The sequence below is a fragment of the Diachasma alloeum genome, unplaced genomic scaffold, assembly GCF_001412515.2.
Source record: "Diachasma alloeum isolate Michigan unplaced genomic scaffold, Dall2.0 Dall_scaffold_00653, whole genome shotgun sequence".
Taxonomy (NCBI): Eukaryota; Metazoa; Arthropoda; class Insecta; order Hymenoptera; family Braconidae; genus Diachasma; species Diachasma alloeum.
Genome location: NW_021680785.1, coordinates 249,898 through 270,464, shown reverse-complemented (window position 1 = coordinate 270,464; position 20,567 = coordinate 249,898). Strand labels below are relative to the sequence as shown.

Below are 20,567 nucleotides of genomic sequence, written 5' to 3'. Positions count from 1 at the left end.
TCGCCGAGGGAAAATTCACGGGCAAAAAAATTCCAGGAATTTTTCAACGGGGAAAAAACTACGGACACTTCTCCAAGGTCCCAAATCCAATCCTCATCCTAACGAAGTAAGCACGCACTGCTTTTATACAGCAATTAAGTAATTAAGCCTCGACTGCCATTTAGTACCAGTCAGTATTTAACTTCCCCTCGAACGAGCAGCACCGCCTAACTTATTCAGGAGCCTTAAGGCACGATAAAAGACATTTTGACAATCTTGCTTCTCCAGTTAAAAATAGATTATATCCGGAAGAGGCAAACAGGACAATGAAACAATCATAAGGGTAAAATGAGACAGGCAAGTAGAACAATCATAAAGGCCAATGAAAAATGATCAAAGTCGATCTTTTGTAAGTGATTTTATTGATTTGTAAGTGAGGTTCAGCCGCATCCCTGCTTGAATTTCTACACGAGTACCGGGTCATTTGTTGTTTCACTATTGACTCAATGAATTTATTCAACTGTCTGTGTATGCAATTTTGGAGATAAATATGCAGAGACTCCAATGGCTTTACAAATGTTCGTACACAGGGAAAAATATTGCAGGAAAATTCTATTGAATATCTATTCAAGTATTTATTAGTAGTTGGGTAAAGTGGTTATTTTTGTCCACGGAGTGCGTAAAGTTCAAAATCATGCCGAAAAGTGACCAAGGTCTACACCCTCCAAGGTTCCAAATCTAGTCCACATCCTAACGAAGTCTGCGCTTTCCCTTATACATTAATAAAGTAATTAATTAATGAAGCCTCGACTGCCATTTTATTCTTCAGGACTGTCTAGAGTCTAAAAGTCAGTCTAGAGTCAGAACCTAAACTATGTAGTACAGCTGGTTACAATTTTTTTCAATAGTTGGGGAATATTATAACCATTATCTATGAAAAACATACGGACAATCGTAAAAAAAACCTGTTTTCTAGGGATATTTCTTAACCCAGGATAAAAGAAATTCTGACAGTATCTCGCTTCTTCAGTTTCTCCTTATTTTAATTGTAATTTCATTGAAATACAACAGAACTACTAAAAAATTATTGACTGGAAATATACGAAATTGAGATTAATATTCTCCGCAAATATTGATACAACATGAATTATCAGACTGGAAATTCCGGCATCTTATGGAAATTTACCGGTGCGCAAAGATTGTAATTAAATTAGTTGTCGCCTATCTTACTTATAAATTCAGGAATTGAAGACACATTGGATATTGACGGGTCATCCAGACGTCGAAATTGTTTAGAATCAAACTATTAAAATGAAGCTATTCATTTTTCTCAGGACTCTTCTACCATTGGTAAGTTATGTATCTTCCATATTCCCTCTATATATAATTGTGGCACAATTTTTCTGCAGAGAAGCTTGAAGAAAATAACACATATGAATGAAAATCCTATAAAAAAACGTAGTGCATTCACCAAAAGAGTCGATTAGATACTTTTTGGAGTTCTATTGAAAACTATTAGTTTTTCCGCTGATTCTATGGGAGAATTCCGCAGTTTCCTTTCAAGATGAAATGTTCAATTGAAAGTATTTTGCAAGAAAAATCAGAAGAATTCGAATTTTCGATACCACTTTTTTTATTGGTTGAAGTATGGAACTCATAGCCGAGCTACACTGATAGAATGATTCATTTATTCCAAACGAGATTCGTTAACTATATTAACAAATGGTAAAGTTGAATATGACCAAATACATATTCGTTGATAGTAAACTTGAAAGGTGAAAGTCGAGTCAAACAAGACTTCTCAAATATGCATTCGTTAACTATTAACGAATGAACATTTGGTGAGGCCAGATAGACCCTAGCCTTCAACCAAATCCATTTGTTAACAATAACTAATCCTGTCTATCAGTGTATTTATACTATCGGAAAGGTTTCATACCTGTTGTTTTACATTGGCTTACTGTTGGCGTGTTGTTGGCTTGTTGTTGAACATTTTGCTGATAATATGCATAAATTGGATTTGATAAGATTTTTCTCTCTATTGGATGAATAGACGGGTTAGAACAAAAATAAATTTTTTTAAAGTGATAAATTCATGCCAAGTAATTTTTATAAAAAATATCTCAACAGAGTAAGTTATACAGAAATGCCGGATTCTATTGAAAAATTGAAAAAATCAATATTTTTCCAGAAAATGATTTTTATTGAGCATCTTCTATTGAATAAGACGCTTCGCAAACTTGCGGAATTTTTCAATGAAGCCGGAGGAAAACCAATAGAATTTGTAATGAAAATTCTATAGAATTTTTAAACGAATAGGCAATCTAGGCAATAGAATTTTTAATAGAATAGGCAATTCGTGTGTGAACCGATGAATGTTGGAGTAATTAGTCCGTAAGCTAGGGGGGTTTTTGCACACATTTTAGGTCGCGATGATTTTTTCATTGGATGCTATGTTTTTCGACCTGCTGAATCCGAATATGAAGGTCCGCCGCTCGAATTCCTGTGAGTTTTTTTGTTATGAACAATTTTTTAATAAATAATTGAAAAATCGAATTTTCGGGTCGGGAAAATTTTTTTCTGTAAAATATACGCCATTTTAAGGGGGGTATGTCTTCAGCCATTTTTCGCATTCGCAACGGTTCCATCAATAAAAAATCATAAACAAATGATTTTTCTAGGTATTTTCGAAAATATTGATTATTTTTTTTTCGTATTTCACGGTGTTGCATGAGTTATTTATATGATACATCATGAATCATGGAGGAAAGGACTCAATTTATAGTAAATTAGTCATTTTTCAATAATTTGTTCAAATAAAAAAAAATCAATTTTCGACGGAGAAAAAAATTTTTCTGCATGTTAGAAGCAATTTGAAAAAGGTAAGTTCTTATAATATTTTCCCTAAAGTCAACCATTTGTTCATAAAAAAATTATGAAGAAATTAATTCCTCACAAATTCACCCGAAATTTAAAAAAGAGAAAATCCTGCGGATCAAAGATGTGGGATTAAATACTCGTTTTGTGCGAGTATTGAAAAAAATAAACCACCTGAAACTCTCAGGATCCAGGACAATAAAAGTTTTCCACACTGCAGTTATTTCATCGTATATTTATCATGACACGCTCCTTTGGTTTTACAAGAACAGAAACTGATACCCGCAATTCCGGCATTTACACAGGCACATTTGTTATTAGAGTATTTTTGACATTGACAACCATGCATCAAATCTTCTTTTGGAGGATAAATCATAGTAACAGTACTAGGGACTAATTCTCCATTCTTCAATTCATACCCAAAATCAATAGGATTGAGATGAACATAATCAAATGAAAGGCCCATAATTTGACGATAGGTCTGATAAAGGGCACGTAAAATGTGAAGTCGTATTGAATTTGATGTATGTGGTAAGTCATCAATCCCTTTGAAGTTGCCGTGATAATAGATCCAATCTCTCAGTTCATTGGATGTTTTGGCAGCGTTTTTTTTACGCAGAACTTGGACTAGATAACACTCAGCAGAGCTCACTCTCCTCAATCTTCTCTTGGGATATTTCTAAATTGCGAGATTGAAGAGTTGGTGAAAAACTGATGAAAAGAATGATTGTACAGAGAGGAATGAAAAATTTCTCCGAATAGAATGAATAACGAAACATAAACTTACTGTAATTCTGCAAAAAAAGAAAAACATCGAACACTGACGACGATATTTCTCAATCGTTTTCTCTATTTTAGTTCACCTCGGTTACTCAACCTACCAAGAACATGATTTTAAGGTTTGAAAAAACGATACAAAAAAAAACTGAAAATTGAATTGAAAAATCCTTCAAGGGACTTGTTGCGAGCTTGATCGATTATGTAGATCGATTATGACGGGTTCGCCATGGGAATTGATATGTAATTTGCAAATTTTTATATTTTTCCCCCATTCATCAACGAACCGAATGGCGATAAAAACTGATTAGATTTTGTTCACATAATTCATTACTGCAAAGGAAAAGCAGTTCCAGTAGATTTCGTCCGGAGGTCAGTTTCCGAGAAATATCTCAAGAACTAAAAAAGCTTTTTTGTAGAGCAAGATGAGACCTTCAAAAAAGGTCTTCACAAAAATCACGTCAGCTATCTTAGATTCAAAGATATTCCTTGGAAACTGAGCGAGAATTCTACTCAAACCGTTTTACCTCTTCATTACAGGATTGAAACTATCGCGATGGAAGATTTTCCTTCGTTATTGAAACAAATACAGCTATAAAAATGTGAGTCTGCACTGAAAGTATTGATTTGTTCAAATTTGTATGAATGAAATGGCTACACAGCGCAAATTCTGCAGGATTTCTTCTTCTGTAAATTTCAGGTGAATTTGTGAGGAATTAATTTCTTCATAATTTTTTTTTTTGAACAAATGGTTGACTTTAGGGAAAATATTATGAGGATTTACCTTTTTTAAATTGTTTCTAACATGCAGAAAAAATTTTTTCTCCGTCGAAAATTGATTTTTTTTTATTTAAACAAATTATTGAAAAATGACTAATTTACTATAAATTGAGTCATTTCCTCCATGATTCATGATGTATCATATAAATAACTCATGCAACAACGTGAAATACGAAATAAAAATAATAATCAATATTTTCGAAAATACCTAGAAAAATCATTTGTTTATGATTTTTTATTCATTGAACCGTTGCGAATACGAAAAAATGGCTCAGGACATACCCCCCTTAAAATGGCGTATATTTTACAGAAAAAATTTCCCGACCCGAAAATTCGATTTTTCAATTTTTTATTAAAAAATTGTTAATAGCAACAAAACTCACAAGAATTCGAGTCGCGGACCTTCATATTCAGATTCAGCAGGTCGAAAAACATAGAATCCACTGAAAAAATCATCGCGACCTAAAATGTGTGCAAAAACCCCCCTAGCTTACGGACTAAATAGTGGTACCTATTTGTCGCATTATGACGGGGAGAAAAAAAGTTGCGGGAAAAGTATCAAAGAAATTACGTAAAAATTACGTTGTTCGACATAATTCTGATGTATTATTAATCCTTCGCAGAAATTACACTTCAAATATGTTTCCACACGCAAGAATCACGTTTCAATTCATAAAATTTCCACAACTTGAGAGGGAAAATTAATTTTTTGCAACATATTTTTCCATGTTTCTTTTGTAAAAATCTTCAAACCAGTATTTCGCCTCACTGTTACATTTTACTACGTAATTTTTTTTCAAGTTTTTTCTCCGTGTGCTTTCGCGCAGATTTCCGCCGATCGGAATGAAATATTTCGAAAAAGAAGCAAATGTAAAATTGCTGCGAGATTTAAACTTTCATTAACATTAGCTAACAATGCTATTTGTTCCAGATCGTTGCATCTTTTGCAACGGAGACAGAATTTTATGCTTACACAGTGGTAAATTCGGAAATCAGGGAAAAGATACAAAATGTGTCAACATACATGTACTCTTTAGATCTTAAGGTTCAGAATATGTCTAAGCAGTTCCATTGGAATGTCAGCAGCGTGCGGTCAAAGTATGGATTCAAAACATATTTACATTTCAAGGAAAAGGTAATGTCAAACAAATTTTGCAACTCATCGGCATTCTTCATCGGTAGTTGATCATCAGTCGTTAGCAGTTTGTGAAGTGAAATTCGAAAAACGTTTGATAATTCTCTCCTGAACTTTGAAGTCAAAGGACGTTAGAGCATCACGACAATTTTCTTTCACTTACTATTATTCGCCAAAATTGGTCAGTCCATTATTAATTTCAGCGTGGTCTCCCTGTCAGCAACTTTCCATATATTACAGTTGAACAGTTCTCATTTCTCACAGAATTTCACAAATGAAAAAATTTAATTGAAAACCCTAGTGAAATCGTTAGACAATTCTATTAGAGTTCTATTGAATTTTCTATTAGTTTTTGGCCGGTTCTATTGAAATGTTTAATAGAAAATGTACAAAAAAAGTCAATAGAATTAGATTTCTCTATACAATTTATTCTACAACCAAATCATGTGATTCCAGTATGAGGTTAAAGCCGATGAATTCGCCAAAAATTTGAACATGAGCAAAGAATGTTCACAATATGTTGGGCGTCTCCTTGAAGGCAACGAAAAACATCGGATTGAGATATCAGAATATTTAGGTGCTGCTGTAGATGCTTGGAGGGAAGGATTGGACAACCTTTACAAAAAATTTGCGAACATCAGAGTCAGGTTGGGGACCATCGAGATGGAAGCTTGCCGGTGTGCTACTTTTTACGGCTATAACACAAAAAAGCCCTTCAATTGTGCCATGAGAGTATGTACTTCAGCCATTGCATTGGTTATTAATTGGATCAAAGTGAACAAAAGAAACACTAGAGATGAGTTGAGACCTTTCCCATTGATTATTTTGCAACGATCTCGGAGAGTAATACACATTAAAAAATACACAGTGTTCAAGTCCATGGTGTGCGGAGTGAAATATTTTGGTATTGAGCACTTTGTTAACCTTAGTCTGGTCAGCAAACACGATCCTGTAACATTGGTTACCTCCGCGGGGATTCCCCGCCGTGTTATTTAGGCTTTAGTGTTGCCGAATTCACTCTACACTGCCCGGGCGCGTTTAGCGAGTTTCCGGCAACGTCGGGTGATGGGTAATTTCATTTAACATGGGAAAAAATAATTCATCTGTTGGAAATGATTCGTTTTCTTTAGGAATTCTGGGAAATATGTTGTTCTAAAAACTACTATAATTTTTTAGACTTCAATTGACAAAGTGAATTTGCGTTTAATTGTTCTCGTTAGTCAACTACCCAATCTAGGGTTAAAATTGAAAGCGGTGTTTATAATTTTATGGACATCTTGCAATATTAAAAAATATTCATTTTGCACTATTCAGTGTGAACTGCACTGAGTCGGTGTTATCATTCACTCCATGTAGTGTTACTCGTTACACCTCCTCGGTATTAGCGTTAACACCGAAGAATTTGTGTCGCACCGAACATTGCTATTCCCATTTTAAAAAACTAATAGAAGTCTAATAGAATTGTTTAGCGAGTTCGTTAGGTTTTTTCTATTAAATTTTTTCGTGGGTGTTCCATCACTCAAACACCGTTATCGGAAACTAGAATCTTTTGTTCATATAATATTGAATTTTTAAGATATTGGACAAAGGGAGAAGAATCGACACTGATGCCATGGTCGGAATCGGATTAGATGAGCTCCCACATATGGTGGATACACAAGCTAATGCACTGACCAAGTTGCATCGGGCAGTCCGAGATAAATCCATCCCGTTTTTCTATGACGAAAAGGAAATCGATAATCACCTGGCAGTAAGTCTCTTGAATATAGGGTAGCCATTGATTTTTCACACCCCTGCACCGAAAGTTCGTACCTTGCTTCCTGGTAAGCGGGAGGAAAGTAAGTACTTTCCTCTCCAGGGAGGAAACGTGCATGGCAAAATTCATCAGAAAAACTAGCGAATTCGCTAGAAAATTGTATTGAAATTCTATAGGAATTCTATGGAGTTTCTATAGGATTCTTATTGGAATTCTATTGAGAAATTCTGTTTGGTTTTTGCGTTGATTCTATTGGATAATCGATAAGAAAAAGTCAATAGATTTCGAATTTCTGTTTGAAATTTTCTCTTGAGATTTTTTTTACAAGAATGTTTGGGCATCAATTTTTTCCACTCGGATTCGGTAATGCAAAACAATACAAAATCCAGCGTAAAAAAACTGAAAATTTGTGCCCAATAATTTTAATAGAAAAAATCTCAAGAGAAAAATTCGAACAGAAATTCGAAATCTATTGACTTTTTCTTATAGAATATTTAATAGAATCAGCGCAAAAAACAAGTACTATTTTTCGACAGAATTCCAATAGAATTTTCTAGCGAATTCGCCAGGTTTTCGATTGAATTTTTTCATACATGAAGTTGCTCCCTCGGGCAGAGAGTAGTGATTACTTTCCGCCCAAGGGGGGAAAGTCAGTACTTTCCTCCCTCTGGAACAACTTGCCACCCTTGACCGGAAAATATTCGCTTTCCTCCCGTTCAGCAGAAAGCAAAATACAAACTTTTCTTTGCAGGCCTGTTAAAAAATATCATGTGCATCTCGGGCGGGGTAAGCATGACTTTCCGCCCTTGGTGTACAATATACTATTTTCAATCAACTGAAGATACTGATTCAAGAACTACTGTTCATTTTAGAACTTCTGCTCAGGATAGCAATAGACTGCCGCAAGTGTTCATGCAGAGAGAAGGATGATCATCATTATATTAAACATTTAATAACGCAAAATTTTGTAAAATCTAACATTACATGAATAAAAATGAAAATCGTCAGAGAGTTAATAGAATTCATTTTATTTTTATTCTTGCTTACGTCCTCTTTCCCCTCTGGAAGAATCGAGAATGGCTTCACTCGATAACCAGGGCACTAGGAAACTTCCATAACATTTCATCCGCGGACACAATTTCCGCGACCAAATAACCGATGACGATTTATCCGTCAACAAGGGATTGCATTTCCAATAAGGAGACTTGATCAGTTTCAATACTCGATTCAATGAATATTTATTATAAAATTGCGCTATACACAAGTGGGTGTTCAAACAGTTTTAAGAAAATGAGGTAATTATCCACGATCCTAGTTCTAATCATCAAAATTACACTATGTACATGTTTCTACGAACAATGATTGGTACAATAATCTTTTTCTCCGCACATTAATAGCAAAAATAACACGTTGAGTCGTGCCTGACGACTCGTCGCTCTTTACTTTGATAGAATGTTTGAAGAATGCATCGTTTCTCTCTATTAAAATTACGTCTAGGAACACAAAATATTTGGTGAATCATCAGAAAAAAATTGAGTCTATTTTAAAGGACCTTGATATGGATTTCAACTCCATTGATCGTTTTTGATAAAACAACCAAATTTTGCTAATGTTTGACCTACTTCGTCGTTTCATCTTTCACATACGAGGTACGAATCAGTAAAATAAGAAGGTGCTATCACTTCAAAAGCACTTTTTGATCAGTATTTACCAACCCAATGAAGGTAAAGAAATTATTTTGAAGAGATTTTTCAAAAACTGATTTAAAAATAGGTAAAATTGATTCACTTTGAGGTGGTAATCAACGAAATAAGACGAGTACAGATATAAAAACTTTTTTAACCATTTCACGTACAAAAACATTTAATAGAAAAGCCTAACACATTTGCTGGAAGTTCTCTTGGACTTTTATTGAAGATCCCATTAGGCTTTTGCCGATTCTATAAGAAATTATTTTCCAATAGAAATTTGTAATAAGAAATATTTCATGAAGAAAATCAATTGATGTTTTCATTTTAATTTTTCCATGCAATTTATTCCATTCAGATATTTTCTATAGAAGTTCCTTGGCATGAATTTTCCAAGATTTTTCGCAGATTTTTTTTTGTTTTTCATAAAAAATTTCAAGCAAAAAACTTGAAAAATTTAAGTCGACGAATCTGTTGAGATTGTTCTGCAGGAACAATCTCAACAGAATAAGTTGTATAGAAATTTTAAATTGTCTAGAATTTTTATTGAAAATGTCTGCAGAAGAAAAAGCGGGAAATTGGATCTTCAGACTTTTCAATAAAAGTCGATAAAAAATTGAAAGAATTTTCTAGCGAATGCGCTAGGTTTCCCTATAGGATTTTTTTCGCACGTGTTACTATATTTTGTAGAGCTAAAAAAGTCAAGACAAAAGACTTCCCACATATATTCCAAAAACCGATCTCGAAATAAAATTGACTTGTGATATTGCACAATTTCTTTACTCAATTCACTAAATTCGTCACGAATATTTATCTACACCATTGTGCGTCGTCCTTGGACATAATAAAGATAAATCCCACATGCGTGTCGATCTACCCCTTATATGAACATAAATAATAATTATTGACTGGTGTCCCCTAAAAAAGACGAATCAAGAGACAAATCATATCGTAGAATGAATAAAAGCACAGTGAGGAATTTCACGGTCTGGCCCATAAATTTTCTCAACCGTCATGTAGCACGAATTACGAGTAATATTGCTTGTAAGAGGACGTCATCTGCTCGAGGAAGATGAAGGTGAGGACTGTGTGGGGTCCTAATCTAGCATAGTAGGGGAAGAAGCCCTTCCACAGGGCGAAAACTCCCTCGTTACGTAGGACTTTTGCAAGAACGTCGAGAGCTCCCTTGTATTCTGATTTTCCATCGACCATCTTCATGTTTTGAATCCTACAATTCAACAATTCACATATTAATAAACTCAGTATTTTCCCATCTTTACATAAGGTGACAGGACTATTTGTCTAATGGAAAATAAGAAAATATTCCTACGAACCATTGTTTTAAGAGAAATGTTTGATAAATCGATTCATCTCCATTTAGCATTTAATTTTGTATCTTATGATGTTTCACATTACCTCGTCTTTGCAATGTCAACAGGCATTGAAGCAGCAGTGGTGACAAGTCCAGAGATCATTGAACTAGCGAAATGTAGCATCACATCCTCTTGGAAATAGCCGGTTTCGAGTAAAGCCTCTTTGGCCTGTGAATATGATGCTAATTGAGCTGCATTCACTACCATGGCTCTTCCCATTGTTGGAATGGCTCCACGCCACAATGTGAAGAGACCTTCTTCCTTTATTATTCGAAATAGTGCGTCAAATACATTTTTGTACATTCGTCGTTCAGCTGAAATTGTTCGAAGGAATAATTTCCATTAGTATTCACTGTATTTAGATTTCATTTCTTTATTTGTAGAGTAATTGGTTAGGCAATTTATTGGATTCGAATATTCAATAGGTCATGAGTAAATTAGTTTACAGTTGGGACTATAAACGAGTGCATGAGTAATGGAATATCTACCTATTGGTAATCGACCATCCGCAGTCATTCTGATGAGGGCAACCTCAGCAGGAGTGCCTACAAAAGCTCCGACACAACCTGCTGCCATTCCCAGCGCAGCTTTAGTGATGAAATTTGGTTGACCATCTTTCCTATATGAAATAGAATACAACAAATATTATCGTTCGAACAATTAGAAGTGTTCAGCTAATGTGGAATTGAGCAATTTTATCTTCTATAGACTCTGTCAATTCACTCGAATTCAAAATGAGCGAAATTGATCAACAATATAAAGCTGTGATTTCAACAACATCGAATCGTTTGTCATGGGCATTAGGATTTATAATCAAACGTTATCTAAATTGGAAAATCCGAGAAAATGCGTGAGGAAAATAATTAAAGTTGAATTTCACGAATGCAATGAATAGAAAATTCTTGCATATATCGTGAAAATGAATAAGAATCATTATCATTCTCATAATTACAATGAATCATTCAATGCATTCAAAAATGTAATTCCTTATGGACTCTTTCAACTTATTCGAATTCGAAGTGAACGAAATTAATTATTCAACAATATGAAGCTACAGTCTCAATAACATCGAGTTGTTTATGTCATAGAATGAGAATCTTTGTGTTTTCAAAATAAGTACTGCATTGTATTAGATCAGTATCAATACTAAATTGAAAAAAATTCGTTGAATTGCGTGAGGATAATAGTGAAGACTGGAATACACGAAAGATATGAATAAACAATTCAGCACTTGATTATTTCCAAAATCTCGAAAGGGTTCACAAAAATAGTCATGCAGTTTCTCCCCTCATGAAATTTGAGAGTTCCTAGATTTTGTCTGGATTTTTTCTGTAAAATTTCTCTGTAAAATTTTTCTGTAAAATTTTCTCTGTTGAAAATTTCTATTGAAAAAAAAATCATAGAAAAGCTGCAAATTTTTTTACTACAATCGGCGAAAAACTCATGGAATTTTCAATAGAAGTCTAACAGAAATATAATAGCATTTCTGAGAGAAAGCGCTGGATGGTTCTATTAAATTTTGTCATACGTGAAATCATCATCTTCCTGCACTTCCAAATAGCAGTTATGGTGCAAAATGGACTCTGACTTTTTTCAAATGTCAATAGCTCATTTAATTACCGTTAAATTTGGAAGCTGTCAATTAGTTGACATTACTTTTAAATTTTCAATTATTCAAGTAATCATCAATTTAAATATTCAAATTTTGAACTATTTTATTAATCAATAATTTAAGTAAGAAGATTGCCGATTATTTGGTTAATCCATAATCCCTTTTAATAAATTAGAAAGATTCACTTAATGGAAAATTTATAGGTCTATATTGCCAAATAGTTAATTAATCATCAATCGGAAATTTAAACTATTAATATTATATTATTTTAAAATTTTGATGAGTATATTTATACATTGATCAATGCAAGTCACAAATCCTTTAAATATTGAAGAAATATAATAGTTTTTTTTATCGTTAAGACTTTAAATGGTTAGATCGCACCATTCTACCCGGCCGGGATTTGAACTCGGAACCTTTCACATGTGAGGCAACGAACTTACCCACTGCACTAAGCCACCGGGTACAAAAAATATAATATTGATGGCCATCCCTGCTCTCAGGATGAAAAAGTCTATTGATTTCCTGTGTTATGAGCACACGGAGAGAAATGTTCAGTAAAAATTACGGAACTCAGTTCGTTCATCGATTACGGAATCGACTCAGAAAATTTAAGTGACGGTATCGTAATTTTTCACAGGAGATTCAAATAAAAATTACGGAACGCTCTGGAAAAATTCTGACAGTTCCGTAAAATTTCCTACAACCACATTTCGCTCCGGAATTACGGAAAAGATACGTAATTTTTATTGAATATTTCTCTCCGTGCACTAGAAAAAAGTCAAAAGTTTCCATTTTACCCCACCCTCCCGTAAACATAAATATTGGGAATAAGTATCAGTATAAACGACCTCAAAATAGAACGACCAAGTTATTTATCACAACACGTACGATGCTAGTTCAAACAGCCAAGTATAGATTCCCAGCCTTGTAGTTGTATACGTAGCCTGTCTCATGAGTCCAGCAGACAGTCCCGAGTACATGGCCAGTACTCCCTCATTTTTGACGATAGTTGAGACAACACTCAAAGTGGAAACTTTCGTTCCACTCAGTTGCATACGATTTTTAATCAAGTCCAAAGGTTGCACGAAACACGTTGCAGCCATTCTACACGAGACAAACCTTCTGTTAATGCATGAGTAGTGCATGAATAGATGAAACATCGTGATTAACACTTTCCCTGGCGATTGTCCAATGCAATAACATTACGATTAACATTTATTTTGAATTATATCAGTTATAAAAACAGTGGGACACAAATTACGAAAAATAATTCGAGGATTTTACAGCATTTTTTCTAGTAGTTCAACATTATTTATGATAATGAGTTATGAAGACAGCTTTTATTCATCTATTATTCAATAATAATCAGTAATTACTTACCCGGAAGTTCCGCCAATGAGGAATTTGATACTATTAGGCACCGAGACTTCTGCCTTTTGCGCTGCCATGACAATTAATCGAATAAAATTACAAGAAAATCGATCGAACAATGCTCAACAATTACTACTGTACTCTAACGAACAGTTGAGTGACAATCGACCACCTGCTAATGAGAGATTGTCACAGAAAATATCCCTGTTCCACTTTCAATTTCAATGACCTCTGAGCATATGTTTCGAGCCGAGGGAGCACAGGCCAGAGTAATACTGAACGGTTTGAGATACTGAAGACTCTCGTTAGTCTGATAATGTATTGGTGAATTTCGCGAGATTCGAGAGGAATGTATAACACATTTCGTCAGCTGATACTACGCCACCACTAGACGCATTCAGTCATTCCGCCCGATTTTTTCGCCATCTCGCGGGGGATTGGGGAATTGAGTTCACGAATGAAAAAGTTCTATTAGAAGAACCTGACGCATTTACTGATGGGTAATTGGGTTTTGCGTCGATTCTATTGACAAATTCCGCTGCTTTTTGTAGTTTTTTTAAATTTAAATGTCTGATCGAAATTATTTTATAGAAAAGATCCATCGATTCGCCTTTTTTTCGAGGGGCTAATCACTCCATAATTGGGCGATACCATGATTCCGAAATAAAGTCGATTTAGGGTGATTGAGAACATCACGGAAGATGATTTCGTGATTTCGAATGATTTCGTTAAGGGGCGACTACTATAAGTTTTAAAAGTAGTGGGAAATTGGAGTGATATTTCTCATGCATTGACGATCGACTATGTATGTCTAAAAAAGAATAATTAGTGCAAGAAAATTAATTGTTCATTGTTCGTTTGCTCCAGAGGCGCTTAAAATGTTAAAAATAGTCCAGGGCCTCCAATTTTTGAGCTACAGAGGTTTTTTTTCAACATTTGTGAAAAAATGTGTACAATAACAATGACGAATTAATTTTTTGAAATTCGACTTTTGCACAACTAATTTTGTTTTGTTTGATATAAAAATGTGTGCCATTCATGTAAAATAAGGAGACAAATTATCCTTAAAATATTAAAAATATATTCTCGATTCTTTCAGAAATATTTTTAGGGATATTTTACATGAATGATGCAATTTTTTCTCAAAATAATAACGAAATTAGCTGTGTAGGAGTTGAATTTTAAAAAACTAAATAGTAATTATTATTGTACATATTTTTCCCAAAATTTAGCCAAAAAAAAGACGAACGCGTAGAGTCCGTGAAACGCTGCCGATTCACTTTTTGTTAGACTTCTATGGAAATTTTAATAATATTTCATTGGAACTGTATTGAAAGTATATTAGCATTTTAGAAATTGAAACATATTCTTCAGAAACTTAACTCGGAGTTAACTTATGCATTTATCTTCTGTTACTCAAATTGCCCTCAATACGAAAATAACTTCTCCATGAGTAGAAACATTTTATTTTTTGTTATAATTTCGATACAAGGCATCTTCTAATTTTAATCAAGTTTTATGGTGCGTTTCAGAATATGTCGATCGATATCAATGAATTAACGCGGTTCATATCGGGGGTATGCTAATGGCGATGGATTTGCGAGGAATTGCGCAAGCTGAACTATTTACAATTTCATAGGCAATGGCATCTGGTGTTAAATTTTTTTTACGTGTCTGACGCGAATTTAAAAATTCGGAGGCACGAAAATATTTGATAGAACATGCTAGCGCATTCGCTAGTGAATTCTATTGGGTTTCTATTAGACTTCCGTTGAAAATTTTATCAGTTTCTCATCAATTCTATTGGAACATCCTATAGATATTCTGATGCCCGTTCTTCAAGAGAAAATGTTCAGTAGACACTAATCTATACATGAAGAGAATATAGAATTGAAAATTACTATGTGAACATAGTAATCGAGGTCTACACCGGAAAAACTTTGAAATTTGATTCTCTTAACCAAATGTTTGCAATGTGAAATTCATCTCTGCCGATTAAACATACTAACTTTTAACGGACAAAACACTACAAAATGCATGGACGAAAAAATACTTTTCAAAAGTGTTAAAAAGGCTCTATTTTTTACCAATTTTTGCTTCCGAATGGAAGCTTTGTAATCATGAATTTTTTCAATTTCCTAATTTTCGGCGGAGATGCCTAGAAATACCATGAAACGTGAAGAAATGATATTTTTGAAAAATGTCTGTATGTGTGTGCACATTCATGTTCGGTTGCCCAGAACTGTCCCTATAACTAGAGAACGATGAAAGCAAAGATGAAATTCTGGCTGCTAATTGGTACTACTGATAGTCAAATTTGTGCTAAATTTCAGCTCGATCGGATGAGTGGTTCCTGAGATATAGCGATTCCTCAAAAATCGTTTTTTGCCGATACCTCCTTAACCATGCGACGGATTCCAATTTTTTTGTCAAAATACTCGTCAGGATGATACCTATTCAATGGGATCGAAAACAGACCATTCCACCCCGAGCAATGTAGTTTTATCCTCGTTTTTTCGTTTTTTCACTGAAATTGCTTGAATGCATGATAACTTAAAAAATAATTGAGATAGAAACTTGAAACTTGGTATGATTTTAGGTCTTATGATAACAAAGTTTGGGATTATAGATGAACAGAATCGGACCAGATCTAGATCTAACAAAATATGTGTACCATCCCATTGAAAAGTTTAGAGATATTTACGTTTTTTAAATTTTTTGGTTGGAATTCACTTTTGCGCATTATGACATGGGTACAACTCAGGGAAACCTTTTGAAACTTTGGCTTGTAGTTAGGATTGTCACTCACGAAAATGACAGAAATTTCTAGAAAAGTCAAGGAGTGTGCAGGAAAATTGAGGGAATTGATGGTACTCCTTATGTGTTCATTTTTTAAAAAGATAGATTGAGATCCATTGGGAAGCGGATGTTTTCTCCTATTTTCATTTTTACTAATGAAATTGGTAGAAATGAAAATAGGAGAAAAAAAAAACGTAGCAGTAATATGTAATCTGTCAAATGGTTTCTGTCGCGCTGCTGGTTACTATTAAATGACGAGAAATTACTCGAGTCGTATGAATTTTGACTATGTTACACAGTAATTTTTTCAACGCGCTCCATCATATTTTAATTTTGTTAGCCGCATTTCTTCATCCAGCACGTCGTAGTTTTTCATTTGTTCTCAAAATTATTATGTTAAATAGTAAATTTTTGAATGTGGTCCATGTGGTCTGGCATTCTACTTCTCATTTTAAGAATGATTAAATTCCCACAGTAAAAAATAATTTTATATTCTTTCTGGGTAGAAAAAATCAATAGGATTCGATCTTTCTATGTCACTTACTCTCTATTGAGATATTTTCTATAGGGATTTCTAGGCTCAGTTTTTTGCTTTTTTGGTCACTCCGTTTTTCTCCCCTATTACAAGAAATGAAGCAAAAAAGGGTAGAAAATTGAGACTGTGAAATTTCCTTAGGAAATATCTCAATAGAATAAGTTATAAAGAATGATCAAAATCTATTGAATGTTTCCAGAACATAGTTTCTACTGAAAAAAAAAACTCGCAGGAAAGATGCGGTATTTTTCCCTAGGATCGGCAAAAAAAATCATTGAGGTTTCAACAGAAATACAATAGAATTATTCAGCGAATGTAATAATAAGTTTTTCAGACAGGTTTTATTTTTTTCTGGAGGAATTTATCTATGAATTTTTGGAATTGATTGAGAATGGATGTTTAGGTTCATGCTTAGCGATGAAATTCGGTGATATTATTCCAGATACTTAAATTATTGACAGTCGACCCTGTTTCATGTCTTATACTAGAGCCCTCAATAAGTATCTTTAAGGAAACGCTTGGAATTATACAATGTCAATGACAAATGACGTTATTATGACGTCATTTCATGCCAAATTGACGATAAAATTGTGCAAATTGTTCGTTGAAAATGAAAGTTATGACGGTGTGAGGACCGATTCTGCAGTAGGTGGGCCAGAATCCTTTCCATAGAGCCCCGACTCCTTCGGTTCGGGCGATTGTCGTGATGACTCCGATAACACCGGGAGATTTGCCGCTCGAGCTCGCATTCTGTATTCTATTGGTAAAAGACAAATTAATGGGATCTTCGACTCGCTCATGTTCTCTGTCTAGCAATGCCGTCGAGACTAGTCGAGAATTATTTTGAAGAGATCATCACGGTCTGAAAAAACATCGAAAGTTTTGGAATTGTCGAAATCTCGAAAGACATTGGATCGGTACATCTCGTCACAATTCCGAAAGGATTTATCTTGCCTGGATCTCGAGATTTTCGGTTTTTTAAGTTCACGAGACGAGACGAGACAGATATTGAGACAAACATTTGAAAAACAGAAAATACTGAAACTCAGACGTGATGGTGTCGTCCAAGTTCGCGACGAGATGCACCAATCCAATGTCTTTCGAGATTATGACGATTCCTAAACTTCCGATGTTTTTTTAGACCGTGATGATCTTTCCAAAATAATTCTCGCCTAGTTTCGACGGCATCACTCTCTCTGTCGGACGGCGATCTTTGAAATACTATGAAGGATCTGTCTCGGACGGATCTCATATGTTTGTTTCGGCATTTTTAGAAGCATCTCCGAAAGGGAAAGATTCAGGAAAATAAAACATGGAAATAATTCATAAATTCATTAAAAAACTCTATTGGATTTCTATTAGTTTTTCACCGATTGATTGAGAAATTTTGCAGCTTCCCGTGTTTTTTCAATTGAAAATATTTAATCGAAATTCTTTCATCGGAAAAATCCACCGAATTTGATCTGTCCACGTGTGAAAAAATTCAATAGAAAACCTAGCGAATTCGCAAGAAAATTTCTATTGGAATTCTGTAGGAATTCTATGGGGTTTCTATAAGATTTCTATTGGAATTGTATTGAAAAATTCTATTTGTCGTTTTGCGCTGATTTTATTGGATATTCGGTAAGAAAAAGTCAATAGATTGCGCATTTCGGTTTGAATTTTTCTCGTGAGATTTTTTCTGTAAGAATGCTTGGGCATTAATTTTTCAAGTTTTTTCCACTTGGATTCTGTAATGCAAAACAAAAGAAAAATCAACAAAAAATTAGAAAATTTGTGCCTAATAATTATAATAGAAAAAATCTCACGAGAAAAATTCGCACAGAAATTCAACATATATTGACTTTTTCCAGTTAAATATATAATAGAATCAGTGTTAAAACAAGTAGAATTTTTTAATAGAATTCTCATAGAAATCCTATAGAAACTCCATAGAATGCCTATAGAATTCCAATAGAATTTTCTGGCTAATTCGCTAGGTTTTCTATTAAATTTTTTAATGCGTGTCTCCATAAAACTTGGGCTATTGAGATGTTCTATTGAAGAAAAAACACCCTGCAGCACTGCGAACTTCTTTAATAGATATGGCTAAGAATTAAAAGAGTTTTTAATAAAAGTCCTACAGAAATCCATTAGAATTTTCTGAAGAATGTGCTAGGTTTTTCTATAGAATTTTCCCACGCGCAGATGAAGAAGTTCCTTTGATATTTTCTTTCAAAACCATTTCAAACATATGTCCAGAATACTATACACGAACAGAAATTCTGTAGAAACAAGCTAGTAGGTACTAGTTATTGGAAAACTCTAGTGCTGTTAAGGAGATGTTTCAGTTCTCATAAAATTAGTAGAGCTTTCTGGCAATACGAGAAAAATTCGCATGCTACCCAATAAATTTTCCGGTCTTAGCGCTAGAATTTCTCTTTAAAAAAATTCTCCGTCTACTTGTCTCATGATAGAGTCCTCGACACTTCATTCAAATGAAATAAAGAAATCAGATATTACTTCACCTTGTTTTTGCAATGTCAAAGGGCATCGAATTGAACGCTGTGATGAAACCGGATACCATTGATGCGGAAAAGTGCAAGGGAATTCCATCAGGTATGCCAGCTGGACGGAGGCAACACGATATCAAAAGTCAACACGATTTCATAAAAACTAATACTTCTCGCATATACCTTTCGTACTCATCAAAATCTTCGCTTGACTGTAGATAGCTAGTTGCGAAGCATTGACGACAGCAGCACGACCCATAGTTGCTAAACTACCTCGCCACAGCGTGGTTACTCCCTCTTCCTTAATAATACGTAGGAACGCATCGACTACATTTTTATAATTTCTTCGCTGATCTGTTGAAGGAAATTATTTCGTTGAAACTTTGTTTGAATCAAAATTCAATATATCTAATACTGAGGGACGATGGAAGAGTGAAGTTTTCAGATGAAATGAGTCATATTCAGTGCCAGATCATTTTTGCTTCCGAATAGAAGCTTTGTAATAGCTCAAATTTTAGTTCCCAATTTTTTGTATTAGAGTAACTCAATATCGTCTAAAAAGTCCGAATATGCGATTTTTAGCTGGTGTCTATACGTATGTATTTACTAAGGAGGCATTCTAGAGTAAGGTGGCTGGTGTACGTAACACCCTGACTTATGGTGCTTGCCTCTAATGGGATAGAGGATATAACCAGAACGAATTGAAGAAGAAGAACACCCTGGCTTCACCCGTATCACTCTAAAATGGACCGACGAGGAGCACGAAGCGCCCTATGTCACCTAAATCTATCAAGATTTATTGTAGCGACCGCTTGATCAAGACTTGGAATGGTTAGATCATCACCATTCTACCCGATCGGGAATCGAACCCGAAACCTCTCGCATGTGAGGAAAACCTTTTATCTCATGCGTGCGTGTAAAGTGCAGGTTAACAAGGGCGTTTGGAGGTCGGCAAGTCGAATTTTACACGCACCACCAATCGTTCTTCACTTAACAGACGTCCCCAGTTTTACACGCGTCCTATGCTATTTTACTGGTATTTCACACGTTCTCAATAACCCCTAGCGACATCTTGCGGTACAAACATAACCCATTATCCCAACCATACACCGATCAGCTGACCCATTAGACACTATTTAACGAAACAAATCGCAGTACAAAAAGCTAAAAAATAAACTACATAATAATAAATAATTAACTCAAAAAGTGAAATATGAACACACAAGAAGATATCTTTAGTGAACACGATGAAATACTAACAGATAATATACTTCGAAACGCTCAGGAAGCAGAGAAATGCTATCAAGAAAAAGCCAACTTTGAAAGAAAAAAGAAAATGAGTATTTTTTCTAAATATTAGAGAATAATTTTTTTTGCGCGATTTTCCTCC

General features: G+C 34.4%; 3 protein-coding genes across 3 annotated transcripts in view; 1 reads left to right on the top strand and 2 right to left on the bottom strand.

The window, feature by feature from the left end:
* The first annotated feature begins 1,290 nt into the window (after positions 1-1,290).
* LOC107043990 lies at positions 1,291-8,258 on the top strand. The gene is made up of 5 exons (XM_015265719.1): positions 1,291-1,321; positions 5,331-5,548; positions 6,005-6,280; positions 7,125-7,298; positions 8,177-8,258. Exons 1-5 carry the CDS (start codon positions 1,291-1,293, stop codon positions 8,192-8,194), a joined length of 717 nt encoding a protein of 238 aa, XP_015121205.1. The 3' UTR covers positions 8,195-8,258.
* Positions 8,259-9,411: 1,153 nt separating this feature from the next.
* LOC107043992 (mitochondrial 2-oxoglutarate/malate carrier protein) lies at positions 9,412-13,726 on the bottom strand. Its single transcript, XM_015265721.1, has 5 exons — positions 13,361-13,726; positions 12,869-13,084; positions 10,854-10,984; positions 10,409-10,679; positions 9,412-10,220 (listed from the first exon to the last, which is right to left on the bottom strand). The coding sequence occupies exons 1-5, from the start codon at positions 13,426-13,428 to the stop codon at positions 10,019-10,021; spliced, it is 888 nt and encodes a 295-aa protein (XP_015121207.1). The 5' UTR covers positions 13,429-13,726; the 3' UTR covers positions 9,412-10,018.
* Positions 13,727-17,246: 3,520 nt separating this feature from the next.
* The window catches only part of LOC107043991 (mitochondrial 2-oxoglutarate/malate carrier protein-like), a 12,132-nt gene continuing 8,811 nt past the window's right edge, over positions 17,247-20,567 (bottom strand). The window contains exons 3-5 of the mRNA XM_015265720.1: positions 19,361-19,531; positions 19,193-19,292; positions 17,247-17,442 (exon numbers count right to left, since the gene is read on the bottom strand). Coding sequence (XP_015121206.1) covers positions 17,247-17,442; positions 19,193-19,292; positions 19,361-19,531 — 467 coding nt within the window. The remainder of the gene's footprint in view (positions 17,443-19,192; positions 19,293-19,360; positions 19,532-20,567) is intronic.